Here is a 16825-nt window from a genome sequence, read left to right as displayed (position 1 = left end):
TAGTTATTTCCAGGAGTTGAAGCTGATAACTGTTGAAGAGATATGTCTCCATTAAAATCAAAAGGAGTTAGTCTTGTGTTTGAAGTACAGAAGCTGACTTAAATGTTGCTCTGAGGAAATGGAAGGCGTGTTGGGGGAAGAACAAAGTTTAAGAAGACTTTATCACTTTTGCATTGAAATAAATGGAATTTTGCACCAATTTCCTGAAAATCAGAATTGGGTACAACAAATACAAATAGAAAAGAGTAAGAGGATCGGCAAAATCAACTTGATTTTTAATAATGAAGAGATTCCAGATTACATTGACAGAAACTTCCAAAAATGCTCAGAGATGTAACCATGTACTCTCAAAATTTTCCAGAAATAGTTCCACTGAAATCACACCAGAACAAGAATGATGCCAGCATCTAAGAATTACATGTTTACAATGTGTATTCCAAACAGATTGCACTATTTTAAAAATAGGAGTAAAGAAATCCTTAAAATCAAAATAGGCCAGTTTGGTAGCAAAATGCTTAAAAGCAACCAATTAGTGAAACCAAGTCTTCTCCCTCAAGGCCAGATATAATTGGCTTTAAACAAAAATAAAAGAGCTAGAAAGCATGAATAAAGTCTTTTCCCAGGACTATCTACTTCAGAGGTCATGTATTGGGGTGGGAAGGAATGGAAGAAACACGGCACTAACCCAGTGAGCAATCAGTAGTAAGCAAAAGAGAAGATAGAAAAGAGCAGGAATGATATAAAACAAAGATGTAGGCAGTCCTGAACTCTAAAAAGAACCCACAAATAACAACAATAAGAGGTGAGATTTGTCTGGACAAACAAGGTACCTACACTGCAGTCCAGCCAACGAGGACTCTGCTGGACAGGCTCTGGTGGTGCACAAGGCAATCATCGCCCCCAGATGACACCCTACAAGCTGAGGTAGTTTAGACCAGGAAACACCAGCAAAGTAGACATCCCCTTGCTTGCTTTGAAACCGTCACCACTGGCAGGTGCACCACGCATTTGGTGAACAATTTTGTAAACAGGGAATATTGTTCCTCATTTACTTTGTGCCACACATGCTGTTACAGATCCTTCCCTCCGTCCTATCATTTCCAGGCTGGAGAGTCCAAACTTATGTAGTTGTGACCTTTATGGAAGCTATTCCAGACAAGCTCTTCCACATTTCTGGTGGGCCTATAAGAGGTCTACTTCTTGAGAAGAGGACAAAAGTGCAAACAGAATTCAAGATTCGGGTGTACAACAGGTTTGTGTAGTAGAACAATGATGTTTGCTGTTTTGTTCTCTATTAGATTTTTTAAATTCTTCAAACATTGCTTGCATTTTTGTCCTCTGCTGGATACAGTGGGTTTTTTTTGGTTTTGGTTGATTGGTTGGTTTTTTGTTTGTTTGTTTGTTTTTCAAGAAATACCAATTTTGACTCAAAGTCATGTCTGCATACATAAAACATATCCATGTGTATTATTTTACATTTATCAGTGATTAATTTAGTCCATCAGTATCATGAGACATTGCTGCAAACACCTACAGCAATCTATCACTTTCCTTACCTGAATAATATATCAGTGAACTTCGCTACCTCTGGCCTCTCCTCCCCTCCCTCTATCTTTCAAAACATTTTTAAATTGAACACCACAGGCTCTGGAAGAGCTGTTGGATCTCTAGTGATGAATTCCTGCCAGTGCAAAAATGGACAATATAGTCTTACTATTTGCTTCTTAATTTTTAACTTGTTGTTACTCAGAGGCCTGTATCTCTTATCCTATGATACTTCAATTTCTTTAAGAGCCTTTGATGAAGGACATGCTTAAATAAGTTTTGGAAAACTGACTAGCTTCTATTGAATGGACCTACCTCATCCCCTTGTTCAGTTATTTTTCGAATAATTTTTTAAAGATTCTGCATTCCTCTATGAAAGCTATGCTGGTTCTTCCTAGTTTTATCATACTTACTCATAAATCTAGTGATTCAGAAGGAGGCATAGGGAGTATTTGCAGCTCCTATTAATTTTGTCAGATTAGGTGTCATATTTATCACCTCCATTTTTTTCAGACCAGGAAACTTTTAAGTATTACACCATTGTTAGTGACTTGAGAGTTTTGTACTCTAGTTCTTTTAACCTGCATGGATACCATCTGGTCCTGGTAAAATTTTACAGTTTATTGTTGCCAGTTTCTTCTAAAATCTCTTCTAGTAACGCTTTTATTGGTGACAAATCTTCTGATACGTTCTTGACAGAGAAATACACCAGAATGGGTAAGCTCCTAAATACTTTCCCTACTTTGATCATTTACTAGCCCTGTAGATTTTCTGTCAGGATTTTACCTACTAAAGACAGCCTGGAAATGGCTTTACTATCAGTTTTTGCCAAGCTTTTCTTCAAAGTCTCTTTTGGCCTGCCTTATTTTGTTTACACATTTCATTTGCTCATGCTTTATTTTCTTCATTTAGGCACAACTTCAACTTGAAGAAAGCCCTCTTACTTCTAATAAAAGCAGTTATTTTAATAAGAGACATCCTCTTACTCCTTCATCCTGCTGTTCAGCTATGCAAAATTTTATTTGTCCTTTAAAGTCTTTTTTCTGGAAGTCAAATTGCAGTGAGCTCCCATATTTAAACAATCTTCATGACTCTTATAAACATTTTAACATTTGGTTCTCTTTCTTTTTAAACAGTTTTCACGTTTTTATGTAGTTTCCTCTTTGAAGTTAAACATTGCCATGGGAGACTTTTTTCCCCCTTTTTTTTGCGATTTCAAGAATACTCCATCTAAGTATGTTAGCTGCTGTCACACAGAGGTTTTAGCTTTATTTTGAACCAGGTTTTTCTGTCGCTGCTTACGACTGGGTCCTAGAGCTATTTAGAATTACTTAGAATTACTTTTTTTTTTCCAAGAAGAACAAATAGCCTTTGTATAAGCAATCATTTGCAAAAACTAAAATTTTACTCAGAATCACCCCCCAGCCCATTTACATAATCTCAGTTGTTTCCCATTGTTATTGCATTTTCTGCCTTCATGCCTGTTTGATCTTGTCTAGGTTGTCACAGGCAATGTCACCATTTAGGTAGGACAGTTAGTACTACAGTCCTAATACTGTACTGCAGTCCTGTGGCGCTACAGTCCTACTTTTCATATTTAGTCTTGTAATTTCAATATGTAGGTACTCTTTGTTTTTGTTATGTAGTTAATCTGTGAGATTCAACTCAAAATTTTCTTCAAGGCAAAAAATCTGCTCTTTGATAGGCATTACTTTCTCGATCTTTCCCATGTAATTTGTCACTGATATTAGCTTGTCACGTTTATTAGTTTTCTTCCACTAAGTTTTTATGTGTCTATTACATTTTAATGTGTCTATTACTTTTTTTTTCCCAGGCTTTCAATATTTGTACAGAAACACAGATATATTGGGTCCAATTGTCTGTTTCTGGTTAAGCAGAGCTCTTGGCAATTTCTATTTATTTGAGAATATTGAATTTTTCATAGTGACAGAATTTTTCGTGACACAGCACAACATCCAAAATATCATATGTTTTCTGCGTTCTAGCAAGAGTTTCTCAGTTTTTCAGTGTGGATAAGTACAACTCAAAATGAGCTCTCCTACCATACTCAACAAAGGAAAAGTACTGCTTGTGAGATGATATAACAGACAGAATTTTTAGCAAGCCGTTATTTTTACTGGCCTTAAAAAGTACAGTAGGAGTCAATTAAAAATAAAGAGAACCTCAAAATTTGGCTCAATGAAATTAGCATGATTGATTAATCAACCTTGCCTAATTCTCATGTGATATATGTCGATCTGTGATTTTACTATGAGAAAAATAAAGCAGGTTTACTAACAACTTGCCTCATGAACGACCTTCTCATATCTAGTGTAATTTCCAAAGGGAAAGGGAACTGCTTACATCTAAACTCTACTTGGATTCAAATCCACAGTTCTGATTTATAGTAAGTGGCATGAAGCGCCTTCAGAAGCAATAAGGATCTCTAAACTCTCACAAGCTTGTTCTAAAAACTCTCTGCACAACCACCTACACAGATTTATGTGGTTTTCATCTGAGCTTCATCTGTGTTTCTTCTGCTTAGTTTCCAGATACTCAAACTTTCCGGAAAAAAACAGTATATTTCACCCATGGACAGGAAAAAGAGAAAATAAAAAATAATAATTAAAAAATAAAAATAAAAAAAAAAAAAAAAAGAAAAGTAAAATCAGTCTTAGATTTCATTCTGCTGACCAAAGGATTCAAAGAAGGAGCCTTCCTTCTTCTTCTCCACCCTCTCAATCAGGAAAAGAAAGCCAAGTCAAATGGTGTCTTTAAATGGCCTAGAGGGAATGGGAATATGTTTATTTCTACAAGAGAGGAACACACATTGCAATAGTGTTTTGGAAGAAGCTGAGTTTTTCTATCTCAAAAGCAACAGCCTGCTGATAAAAATGAAATTAAATATCATAAAAAGTCACTGTAGTAATTTGAATCCTAGTTTTTCTCCAAAAAGTGCTCAATTTTTTCATCAAAACTACTGTAGACTTTATTTGAGAACCTAAAAAATTAGGTATGTACTGACACACATAAGGAAAAAACATATACACCACACACATATGCTTTGCCTAAAATGAACAGCTGGTGGGAGAGACCAGATCAGAAAATGCCAGGTAAAGAAAAAAAAAGAGCAAAACCAACCTGTAAAACTGAGAGCTAGAAGACTTCAGGAGTGAAAAAGAAACCATTAGCCAAGCCAGTCTGGAGAGTGGCATCTAAGAAAAAACTTCAATAATCTATTTGAAGCTGTTGCCTCCATCATTTATTTTTTTCTGATGACTGTGGTTGTCTAGGCTTAAAGAAAAGACTGCCAGGAGATTTATTTCAATAATTCCAACCCCTTAGATGGAGATAAATAAAGTTGGCCAGAAAATCTATTTTCAATGCAACACAGATGACAGAAAAGAGAAGGCAAAAATAGAAGTTAAAGGGAATGCAGATTAAGAACAGATGGAAGGCACTTTTTACTCAGAGAACAGACATGACAAATGACTTACGAACAAGGTTGCCAAGAGGTCATTCAAGAAAAAGATGTCATATTAGGGAAAAAAATGGGCTAAAGGTTTATTCAGGCACAACTCCCACCAGTTTCAATGGGACTCCCACCAAAGAAAAATTGGTAAAGATAGGACCCTGAAAGTCTTCAGAAAAGTTGGTGTGCCAAAACGTTATTCCTAAAAATATCCATGTACTCTGATTTGTTTTCACTCTTAGTATAGATCACTTCTTGAATAAGCTCTAACTACATGGACTACTTTTAAATGCTTCTTGAATATGCTACCTTCATTCTCACTTCTTTAAGATGTATCAGTAACTCCAAACCCCTGGCAGCACCATAAATAATGCAGAATTTACTGCTACTTTTTCATGCTCTTTATAACTGCACATGGGAAAGCTCCTTCAGATACAATATCAGATTAGACTGTGAACTCAGAATCGAGTAAGGAAACAAGAGAAAAGCAAAGCTGTGCAGCAGCCTTGGAGCCTCAGTCCCAAGCCTCTCCACATCTCTTTGCCTCCTGACACAACACCACTCACCTACAATAGAGAGATGTTATTTGACACAAAATGGTCTCTACTGTGGGATTTTCAAAAAAAACCCAAGTATTAAAAACCATCTCAGAGTGTTTTATTCTCACTACACTGGTCTTTGGTCTTCAGGCTTGCTTCCCATCTATTAGCTAAACCTGAAGTAAAAGCGACTTTAACTGCCAGTTCTGCCATGGTAACTGCCAAGCTGCACATTACAATAATCACTGTGCATCCGGAAGGAGAACACAAGGCAAAAATCCTATCCGGAAGCCAAGAACAAAATAGCTCTGCTCCCCTCTATCAGCAAGTGCTCCCAGCTCCTTTAAGAGGAACAGTTACAAATTTCTCTAATTCCTTACCATATGCATACCAAAAAAAAAGAAAAAAAAAAAAAAAGAAGAAGAAAGAAAAGGCCATAAAACCCTCCCAGCCAGGACTAAGCTTCTAATTAAAGGTAAGCAAGGAACGTCTGAGCTCAGGTCACATCCTCAGGAGCTTCTCTGTTGTTCAGACAGTTAAAATGCATTGCTGTACAACAAAAGCCTGTTAGAGCAAGTGCCAGATAAAAGCTGATCAAGTACTTTGACATTTGACTGCACAAAGGAGTTTCTATGATTCTTCAAGAATTCTACTTTCACAACAGGCTGTGACCCAAAGCCAAGGAACAGGGAGGGCCCATTGGGTTACTGGCACACATGTAGTCCTAGAAAGGCTTCTTCTGGTCTGTCCAGGTCTCCATCTTCCCCTGGGCTCCTATATCATCCAGGAATTTCAGCCACCTTCCCTACTCACCTTGTGATGTTACACATGCGAGTAAAGCCAAAAAGAAACTGAATCCTGGGAAGGAGTGACAGGGCTCTGACCGGCTTCAGCACTGCAGGCATGCAAAACCTAAGGGAAGAGCTTCTGCAAGCCAAAAGCCTGAGCCTAATGAGAAAAAAGGAGCACAGCTGGTATGGTTTGAGGCCAAATGGAATATTTGAGCTTTCTTCACCCTGGTTGACCCCAGCTATCCCTGTGTTTAGTGTAATTCCTGAGAGTGAAAAAATGCAACATGCGAAAGACCAAATGCTATTATATTTTTGTTTTCACACAAAGATACTATAGTGCTGTATTCATGAAACAAAATATAGTAAGTGATCTTTTTACATAATCTTGGAACAAGAATAGAGGAAAACCAAATTGCCAGTTGATGCTGCCATTTAACGTGGTTTCTATTCTATTTCATGAGAAACATGAAAACTGTAGTTGATCCTTGTAACTTTTTTATATTTTCATCTCTGAAAAGATTTCCCAAGTACAGTAAAATAATGCACAATCCATCTGCAAGGTGGAGTCAGATGGCTGCAGATGTCAAAAGAATCAACAAAGGCCAAAAATACAAAAATTATTACATTTAAGTGGACACCTTAAGCTACGCATTGTAAAAACCTGGCAGGATAAGGGAAAATACTCCAGAAAATTCTAATTGAGCCTAATTTACAAAAGGACCGAAGTGAAACTGGAATACTGGAAAAGAGCTGAAAAAAATGATAAGGAATGACTTGTAATGTTAGTAAGACAGTGAACTAATTACTGAACAATTTGGATTAAAAAAAACCCTGCTGTCTGCTAAGATCTATAAAAAGTGGCAAGTCAGTACCATATTATTAGTTATAGCTGAGTAGAAGTTGTGTAATAGATGCAGTGAACACTAACATATTACAAGTGTATATTGCATAGCAGTATGGTGTCAACATTGCAACACAAAGCTTTTCCATAATGTTTCCTCTTTCAGATCATACTAGAGGTCATTATCTAGAAAAGAGAGCAACCGAGGAATTTCCTACATTTTCTGTATGTTCTATTAAAAGCCATATCAAAGAGCTTTAATTTAGGAAAAAAAGAGAGCTTCCTCATATCAGTAAATATTACTACATTTACCAGAACAGTTTAGATTTAGTTCTGAAAAAACATACAGAAAATTATTATATTGTTCACAGCAGTAAACTGGAGTAGGGAGAAAGAAATCTGCATGCAGCCAAGGGACACTGAAAAGAAATGTACATTTACATTCCTCCATTTGATACAGGCTGCTCCTTTGCATATCTGTGTAAATCAAGTTTCCAAAATGAAAAAGCATCCAGAATAGAATGGCTCCAAAGTTAAGAGGCATGTAAAATAAAGAAAACCAAGTGAAAATAAAACCAAAAACATAAAAGACAAAGTGTTAGATCCTGAGTCTTTTCAAGCCAGAAGAATTATTTAATTGCCTCAAAAGACCTTTGGATTAGGACCACTGGCTCCATCAGTGTTCAGGCTTAAGCACATACATTTGGAAGCATCTTCCCAGATGGATCATGATTTCCCTCACTTCCATTTACACAGTATTCTGATTCAGGTATTTCGGTTACAAAATTAAAAGGACTGCTGGTCTGATCTAGTAAAACAGCTCCTGTGCTCACCTGGTAAGTCATTCACCTCACAAAGGTCAGTCTGTTCCTGGGCTCACTGTAGATTAGATATAAGCAGTAAACACTGAATTAGCTATTATGTACATGGTCAGCTATCCTACAGATTCTTACTACCACACAGGCACGTAGTTTTGAGATGATGAATGCATGACATGTTTTAACAGCTTTACCTTTTTCACATGACACTTCCAATGGGTTTACCAAAGATTAAGAACAGAAAGATCGATGAAGTACACCAAAAGCGATCTTCTGTTTCTTCACTATACATTCAAGAGAATGTATACTAATACAGTAATATGAGAAATACGATTCACATTACAGAAGTGAGAAAACATATCTAAGAGTGGTGAACAAATGAAGTTTATTATTATAATAAAATGAAGAAAATATTAATACCATCTAAATTTCAGTACCTTATTTAGGTAACTAAGTTAGAAGCTTATGAACATGAAGAACAAATGGTGAATGGAGACTGTGAATCCAGTGTAATGAGATGCTGGAAAATCCTTTGACTATGTCCATGGAGGCTCTTCTTAAACTATATACCTAATGCTAAACAGTAAAAATCTCATCCCATAAGTAGTGATGCCCAAAAGGAAAAAACAAATGGGAGAATAAAACAATGCAGACTTCACCCAAATAAACAGAAAAGTGAAATTTCAGCTGAAACTGAACTCTAAAGTTTTAGTTCTAGTCTTCTGTAACAAACGAGTTACTTGAATAACCACAGTGGCATACACCACATCAGACAGTATTTCAGTATGTTGTCAATTGAAAAATTGCAACCTACTTTAACCAAAGAAGATTTTTGTGGGTTATGTAGTAGTTTTACCTGTACCATCTACTCCCAGCTCAAAGAAAAGGGAGAAAAGTGTGATAACTTTGTGATATTTTGAAATTCCAGCAACAGGATGTAGGGTTGTACTGCCTCATCAGAATAACACTGTTGGGCCAAACACACCTGTAATGCAAATAAATTTTGCATAGGTAACGAAATTAGGGAAAGAGAATGGCACAGAAGACATCATGACTGTGGCGTGTTCCTGTGTTGTATCTGTCAAGGCTGGTTTGATTCCTTGCTCTAAGCAATGAACATCTAGTGCCTGCGTGCCAAACAGAAATAGCCAGTACCTTGGATCCCTCTGGCTTAGTTTCTTAGCTCTCCAGAATGTCCGTGTTGGTGCGAAATGAAGTTCTACCAGGTATGTTAAATCTAAACTCTGTCTGTATTGGAGATATTTCCAGGGCAATCACAATGAATGAAGTATTTTATTTACTCACATTAAAATTCCAGAGAAGTAAAATATAGGCGCAACTAATAAAAAGATGAAGTAACTATTGATGAAAATGTCTTCTGTTTCAGTACGAAAAATTATGCCTTCCAAAGTTTTCCACTTTGGACTAAGATTTTTTGACTGCTTAAAAATAACAACACTTTTTTTTTAAAACTTCAGTGGAACATTTAACAATTGGAAATAGAATCTGCTCACCCCTACTTTGATAGACTACCATCCCTTTGACAGCCCTCCCGGAGAGCTGGTACCCTGAAGCTCAGAAGTGGGACTTCCAACTCCAAGTTCAAGAAAGAGGAGTTTTGTGGAGAAAAAAATAAAAGCTTCAGCTCTACCACATGGAGACCAAATTAATGTCCAAACGGTGAACAATCCTGAATTACTTGAGTTTCCAGGTTCCTGGTTTCACAGAGTGAACCGAAGTTTTTAAATCCACAACCAAATGCAAGTCTCCCAGAACTTCGAGATGTTCTGGCTTGGTGTGGGTTGTGAGAGCTGCAGAACATTGACTGTGGACCCAGACAGCAAGAGTTAGCTCTGGTTACATCTCCAGATTGCAGAACGGACCTAGGACTGTGGAGCTCGGAAATCCCAAAGTCTCCAATTTCACCGCTGACTTGAAAAAATAACTGTTTTCAGATGCCCAGTAATCTCCTGGGTAGATGGCCAGTAAAGCAGCCAAAAACTCATTACAACTCTGTTGATGCTTTCACAGGATTTCAGTGACAACAATAGCCTTCTCTGACTCGTTTTGGTCTGGTAAATAAGAGTGTGTCTATTCAAAATCATTTAATTGAAAAGTTCCTGGTAAGGAAAAATCAAGTGATAAAAGCTGAAGAATAGAAAGAAGGTGAAGTCCAACACTCCACTACAACCTGACAAGCCTAGGAGAAAGAAATACAACATCCAAATCAGTGAACAAGAAAAAGAAAATACTGCTCAGGGAAGCAGACAAAATCTTCCAATATAACAAGACAAAGTCTGGTATTCACATATATACCATAGGAATGAGCCAGACTAAACCCCTGATGTGGGGGAGGAGGAAACGCAAGACCCAAAGAGCAATTCTGACTAAGTCATCCACTGAAATTACACTGCAATATTTCTTTTTAGCAGGAGTTAGTTTAATTTCACTGATAATTAAACTATCTTGAAACCCACCCAGATCAAAGACAGCTCTGGATCTCTTCCAGTTCCAAAAAGATGTATCAAGTGACCTAAATGAAAGAGATTATGAGAGAACTGAGGCTGAGATGGCCAGTCCCCAGCTGGATTGTAGGCAAGTGAGGTTAGCTATGAAAATATGATCGACGAGTGAGGTAAACTGTAAATATCATTTGTATGAAGTTTGAGGTCCTTACTGTAATCAGGCTGTGATTCTCACAACCAGTCAAATGTAGCTAAAGTATAAAAGTCCACAATTCTGTGAGGTGGGTTAGAAAAAAACCCGCACCCCTGAGATAGAATTTAATTGAACTGGTAGCACGAATGCACAATAATCATTTTCTGACTAAACTTTTTGAGAATAATGGCTGTTACAAGGCTTCGTTTAAATCTAAACTGACACTAATAAGCAAGTCCCTTGATGAGTCTAATTCAAAACAAACATTTTAAGAGCAAATTCCAACCTGAGATTTTAAATAAAATCCCACATCATGTAGCTATCCTCTGAAATTCCTATTTTAATTTTGTCCACCTCCAGTCTCGAATGCCAAACCACAGAATGCTTTCAGCATAGTATTTTACAAAGGTCATTTCTGTTAACTTTATCATTTGTGCCCAAACTTCCACAGCACAAACACGGAATAAATGGAACCAAATAAAACTAAATTGCATTCTACATAGCAAAGATTTATTAACACAAAAAGGTATATAATGCACAAAATCAGAGTTAAAAGCGTCCAGAATTAGTGCAGATGTTTTAATGTATCACTTTCAGTATAAACAGTCAATTAGAATGACATGTTTGAAGTCATTAAACGTGTCTAGCCCCAGAATAGTTTAACATTTCCTAACCATGATGTAAAATTAGAAAACAGTTATTGAATCAAAAGGCATCAGCTGAACCATAAGGTGTGCTGCGCTAAGTTGTATACTTAGAAGAAAGAGCAGAAAAGTGAGTCCTATCCACCTTTACACAATAGATAAAAACCAGAAGGAAAAAAAAAAAAAAAAAAGAAAAGAAAACCAGAAGACTTTGCAGTAAAGTGTCTACTGTAAGCTGATCATCAAAAACACCAGAAAAAGCAAGGGAATGCTATCCTCACCTCCTCTGCCTTTCCTAAGCAGCAAACTAAATAAAAGTTTAGCCAAGAGCTTGGACCTCTACAGTAAAGTGCCTGTGGCACTCCATTCCCTGGGTTGGAGGGGAAAAAACAGCCCACAGCCCCAGCTGGTTCCTGATATTGCCTCAGAACTGCTACCACCTTCCTACATCACTGAAGTGAAACTCAACTTTTCCAAAAAGAACGGTAGCCTGAGTATGGAGAACTTAACTATAATATCACCTCCTTTCTCAACAGCAGGCACTCAGAGAGCAATGGTAGAAATGTCAGCTTGGCTTAAAATAGGTGGAGATAAAGCAACACGACAGATGTAGTTGGAAAGTAAAGATTAAGCTTGATGTGTTTAATTTTGCCATTGACCTAGATGAGCACATGGACTAATTTTTTGCCATTTTTGCCATGTGTTGTATATAAAGTGGATATAAATGATATGGTTTTCCTGATGGAGACGTTGGGAAAACTGACTTGTATTATAAAGCTTTTTGAATGAAAAGAAAGAACTATGGAAAGGAAAATAGAAAAGGAAACAACACTCATTTGCCCATGCTGGAAATCTGTTTTGGCAAGTAATACATCTGGTAAAAAGGGTTGTAACTACCATGAGAAATGGCAGCATATCTTAAATTCTCCCTGAGAAAGGGATAATTGAAAGGAAATACCTTACCATAATATCACAAAAAAGAAAGCACTGAAGCAACACAAGTCATCCCAAGTATTGTGTTAACAAGAGATACCGAGCCAAATGAATTTCTGGACTAGCTCCACTGAAGACAGCTGTTACACCAGGGATAAATCTGATATATTCTGTATTATAAGAAGGCTATTCAGTAGTCCTGCTGCCAATATACAGAGACAAATGATACAGAACCAGGCTAAATAAAATGAAGTAACTAATTAGCAACAGTGCATGAAGTCCCCCTATGAAGTAAATATATCTTCAGAGCTCTTTATCTGTCAGCCTGTCCATGGACAGATGTATCTCTGCACACATTAGCAAGATGTGCCTCTAGTCTGTACAGAAGTATTGCTTACTCATTTTTTATTACTGTTATGAGCAGTTTGTCACATTTTGGGCTTTGGCAGCTATCCTAAACCATCTTGCTGCTCAATCCACACTCATGGCAGGCAGTGGTTTTAGTAATTATTAATTTCTAAAAGATTATTTGAGTTATGAATAATTATATTTAGCAATATGTGACTCTTAGCAACCCCTACATGTACTCAAATTACAGCCTTCACACACAGGGTGACATTTGCTTTGTGAAAAGATCATTACTGCATATGTATGTATGTATAAACACACATCATGCATGCAGTCTGTGTTCTGCCGATAGTCTAATGATACAACAGTAGCATTCAGTACGTAAAATAGTGTGTTAGGGACCTGGCCATCCAGAAGGACCGGGGAAGGTCCAGGAGGTCTAGCGAATAACATTTCAGAAATAATGAAGAAAAGCGATTTTGTCTAACAGACAACTGTCAGGAGACCTGGTTTCTATTTCTGCTATTGACTTGCTACTTTTACTTGCTAAATTCTTCAGGTATCATGTCTTTTGGCGAAAGACTAGACAACATATCATTAGCAAAATTACATAGTTACGTCCACAACATGTGAAAGAACATGATTGTTGGGCAGGTGGATGCACACGGTCTGTTGGGAGAGAACCAGAATAGATTTTGCAGAAGGAAATCCTGCAAATCCTGTGATGCTGCCATGAAGGTGACCCAGAGGACACAGTCTATTTAGAGTTCCAAAAAAACTTTTGACGATTGAAGGCTTTTAGAGAAATTAAGTTGCCACAATACTGGAGGAAATATAGATTTACAGACAAAAGTAGTTAAAGGATGGGAAGCAAAAACTAGTGCTTAAGGTCTCTTTTCAGAATGGAGAAGGGTCAACAGTGAAGTCCTACAAAGTCTGGTGCTGGGACTGCTTTTATTCAGCTTTCTCAGTGATCTGAAGAAAAGATTAAACAGTGAAATCTTCAAGTCTGTGGATGATCATAAACTGTCTTATCCAAATGCCTTATCTGTGGCACAAAAACTGCAGAAGAGCCTTGCAAAACAGAGTGTGTGGGCAAAAGAGACACAGAAGAGCTTCAGCACAGACCTAAAGTAGTGTACCTGTAGGAAAACAAACATAAACCGTATCTACACAACCATGGACTTAGAACTGACAGTTACCATGCAGGGAAGAGGTCTCAGGGTCATTGTTGACATCGGTCTGAAATTATCAGAATCTGGTGGGTTGTGATGAAGATTTACACTCAGGCATGGTTAAGGTGAACACAGAACTGTTATTCACCAAATCTGCAAAGCTAGAAGCAAGGAATATTGAATGAAACTACTAAGAACTTTTTAACAGATAGAAGAAATAATTACTTTGTACAGCCATGATCTTTCAGAACATGCTTCCACGCAGGCCACGGAGGCAGATCGGTGTCAGCATCTTTAGAAGAAGTTCTGGTAAACTCACACAGAGAGGTCCATAAACAGATATTAATCAAGCTAGGAAGGGCTGGACACTAATACAACTGTGGATGCTGAGAGGGTGCAGAATATGGCCAGATTTACCTGCTCTCTTTCTGCCACTCAGACACAGCATAGTGACCTAAATGAACTACTGGCCCAATTGGTATAGAATTTCTTTCTGCTTTGTTATGACAATTATATCCATTCTATTTTAATATTTACAAACCATCACTCACTACAACTATATTTCAATTAAAATAAAAAGCAATTGCCAAGTCTTAATGGACATCATGTGATATAAACCTATCTTTTTTACTGCCTTTTGAAGGAAAAGCTTTTACATGAGGCAGGAATTTTGGTTTCAGATATTATTAAATTTATTAATTCTCTAAGTATGTGATTTATCTTGATTTTCCATTTGGCTGGGTTTGCAAATCAAGGAAAGTGTCGTTATTTCAAGATTAATACCTTTAAAGAGTAGGGCAGTTGCTTGTCAAATTTCTCTCAGGACAAAATTGCATAGAGTCAGGAAATATGATACCAGAGACTACCACATGATACAGTGATAATATCCCCATATTCACATAGCTTTTCCTTACCTGTTTTTATATTACTGGCATTGGTAATCATTTAACATTAAATTGCAAATTATAAAAAATAAACAATCAACCCAACCAAAACAACAGTAAAAAAACCAAAACAAACAAAAAAACCCCAACACTGCTCTGGAGGCTGATTTTGCTGAGGTTTTTTGAACAAACAAATCAAAGATACAAATTCTGCCAGGTAATTGTAGGAGTAATGTAGAGATGAAATATTTCAACACCTACTCATGTTGAATATCCTGGATTTTCTACATTTATGTAAGAAATGGTAAAGGATTTTTTAATCACTTGTACCTTTAAATCATGCCTTTTAAACTGCTTTATAACATTAGACAGATAATTTTCAGCACAGCTATAATGCAAGGGAATGCTAGGAACCAAGACTGCAGAATCACCTTGCACTGAGTAAGAATTTCAGTGTCTTGAGTCATCAGTACGGTGCCTTCTCACAGCTGTCAGGGACAGACATGGGTCTTACATATGCATAGTAACATTTTAAGGACTTGCTTATAGAAAAGCTAACAGATAAGTATGCACTGCTGTCACGGTCCATTCGGACCAACTCTTACATCTGCCAGAAACTGGGACTTGCCTGGGCCTTCCATTCACAGCAAATATAACCATTTATTTTTAGGATTTTTTCTACCTTTTTAGTTTGTTTTTACTATTTTCCTCATTCATGCTTTTCAGCGTTCTTCATCTAATGGTCAGAAACATACATTCGAACAACTTTCACTAATCATTTCCAGCCTGTAGTAGGATACTTTCTTACTATTCTGATATTCTTCCTTCCCACAAAGTCAGATAACATATCATGAAGTAAGAGGAAAAGCAGTTGTTCTAAATGTCTATCTTCTTAATATATTTCCAGCTTAGTAGGCCCAAAAATTTAGATGAAGCAAGGAGACCCTCATTTAAAATTTATGTGATCATACCAGATAATAATAAACAAATGGGCAAAAGTTGTTATGTTAATGGCAGGGGGTTGGGCACAAAAATAAATAAATAAATAAATAAATAAATAAATAAATAAATAAATAAATAAATAATATGAGAACATATCCCACCCCCACTTCAAATTAACATATTGCTCTGGTTCATTTTTTTTATGATTATTGTTAATCTAAATTTTTTGTATGTCAAAACTGTACCTTCTTTTTTAGAAAAAAGATGACAATTTTGTATTTAAACACAGGCCTCATGCTTTGAAAGCTTTATAATAAGAATGATTACACTGACCAAATGTCAGTATACAAACACTAAACAAATCCATCACCAGGTCTAAAATACTGGTGTAAACTAAAGGCATCTGTAAAGCAGATAACAGACCTCTCATCTTGGATACCTACAAGTCATGGACAGTGTCTGCATTATCTGGAAGGACAGAGTAAAAGGCAATTAAAATGCCCGACAAACGCTCAGCCCACATCGCAAAACAACGCGTTCACCTCCCGGTGTATTTGGGCGGATTTCATTGCAAACTGGTTAAAAAACCAAGCCCGCAGCAGCCCCACGGCGCGCCCAGGATGGCTGTGCACAGCCCCGGGCCCGCAGGGCTGTGGCTAAAGCCTCCTTTCAGCCGCGGCAGCCCCGGCAGGAGCGGTGTCGGTGATGCTCCGCGCCCGGAGGCCCCGGGCGGCCTCTCCCGCCCCCTCGGCCCGGCCCCGCCGCCCGCCGGGACCCACCTTGGGCATCCGGATGTGCTCCATGGCGGCGGCGCCCAGCCCAGCTCCTCATGCACCTCCGCAGCCGGCAGAGAGACAGCCGTACGCACCTGGCCTCTCTCTCCCGTTTTCTCCTGCCGGCCCTGCTTTTAAAAAAATATAGATTTAAAAATTAATATATTTTTGTTTTATTTTTTTGCCTCGTGTTCTCTGGCGCAGGTAAGGAGGAAAAAAGGAAGATTTATTCAACGCAGATAATGTGCCCGTGTTCCGAAGCTGGCAGGTCAGCGGCTGGCTCCACCTCCCCGGCAGCTGCCATGCTGCCCGCCGGCGGGGATGCTCCGCGGCTGCCCGCCCCGGCCCCGGCCGCAGCCCGCGGGGAGCCTGGTTCCCGGCCCCGGCTCGCATCCCCGGGCAGCGACAGGCACAGCCTGGAGGTGGCTCTTGAGCGGTTTGCTGTCTTCTCTAAAATTACAT

The 16825-nt window shown here is 38.0% G+C and overlaps 1 protein-coding gene across 1 annotated transcript in view; it reads right to left on the bottom strand.

The window, feature by feature from the left end:
- Positions 1–16412, bottom strand: part of MTMR7 (myotubularin related protein 7) — a 47118-nt gene extending 30706 nt beyond the window's left edge. Inside the window, exon 1 of the mRNA XM_082051004.1 lies at positions 16370–16412. Within this exon, the coding sequence (XP_081907130.1) occupies positions 16370–16393 (24 nt within the window). The 5' untranslated portion in view covers positions 16394–16412. The remainder of the gene's footprint in view (positions 1–16369) is intronic.
- Between the last annotated feature and the right edge of the window lie 413 nt (positions 16413–16825).

Source organism: Streptopelia decaocto (assembly GCF_964273445.1).
Source record: "Streptopelia decaocto genome assembly, chromosome: 4".
NCBI lineage: Eukaryota > Metazoa > Chordata > Aves > Columbiformes > Columbidae > Streptopelia > Streptopelia decaocto.
Note: the sequence above shows the minus strand (reverse complement) of the source record. Positions and strands in the feature narration are given on the sequence as shown.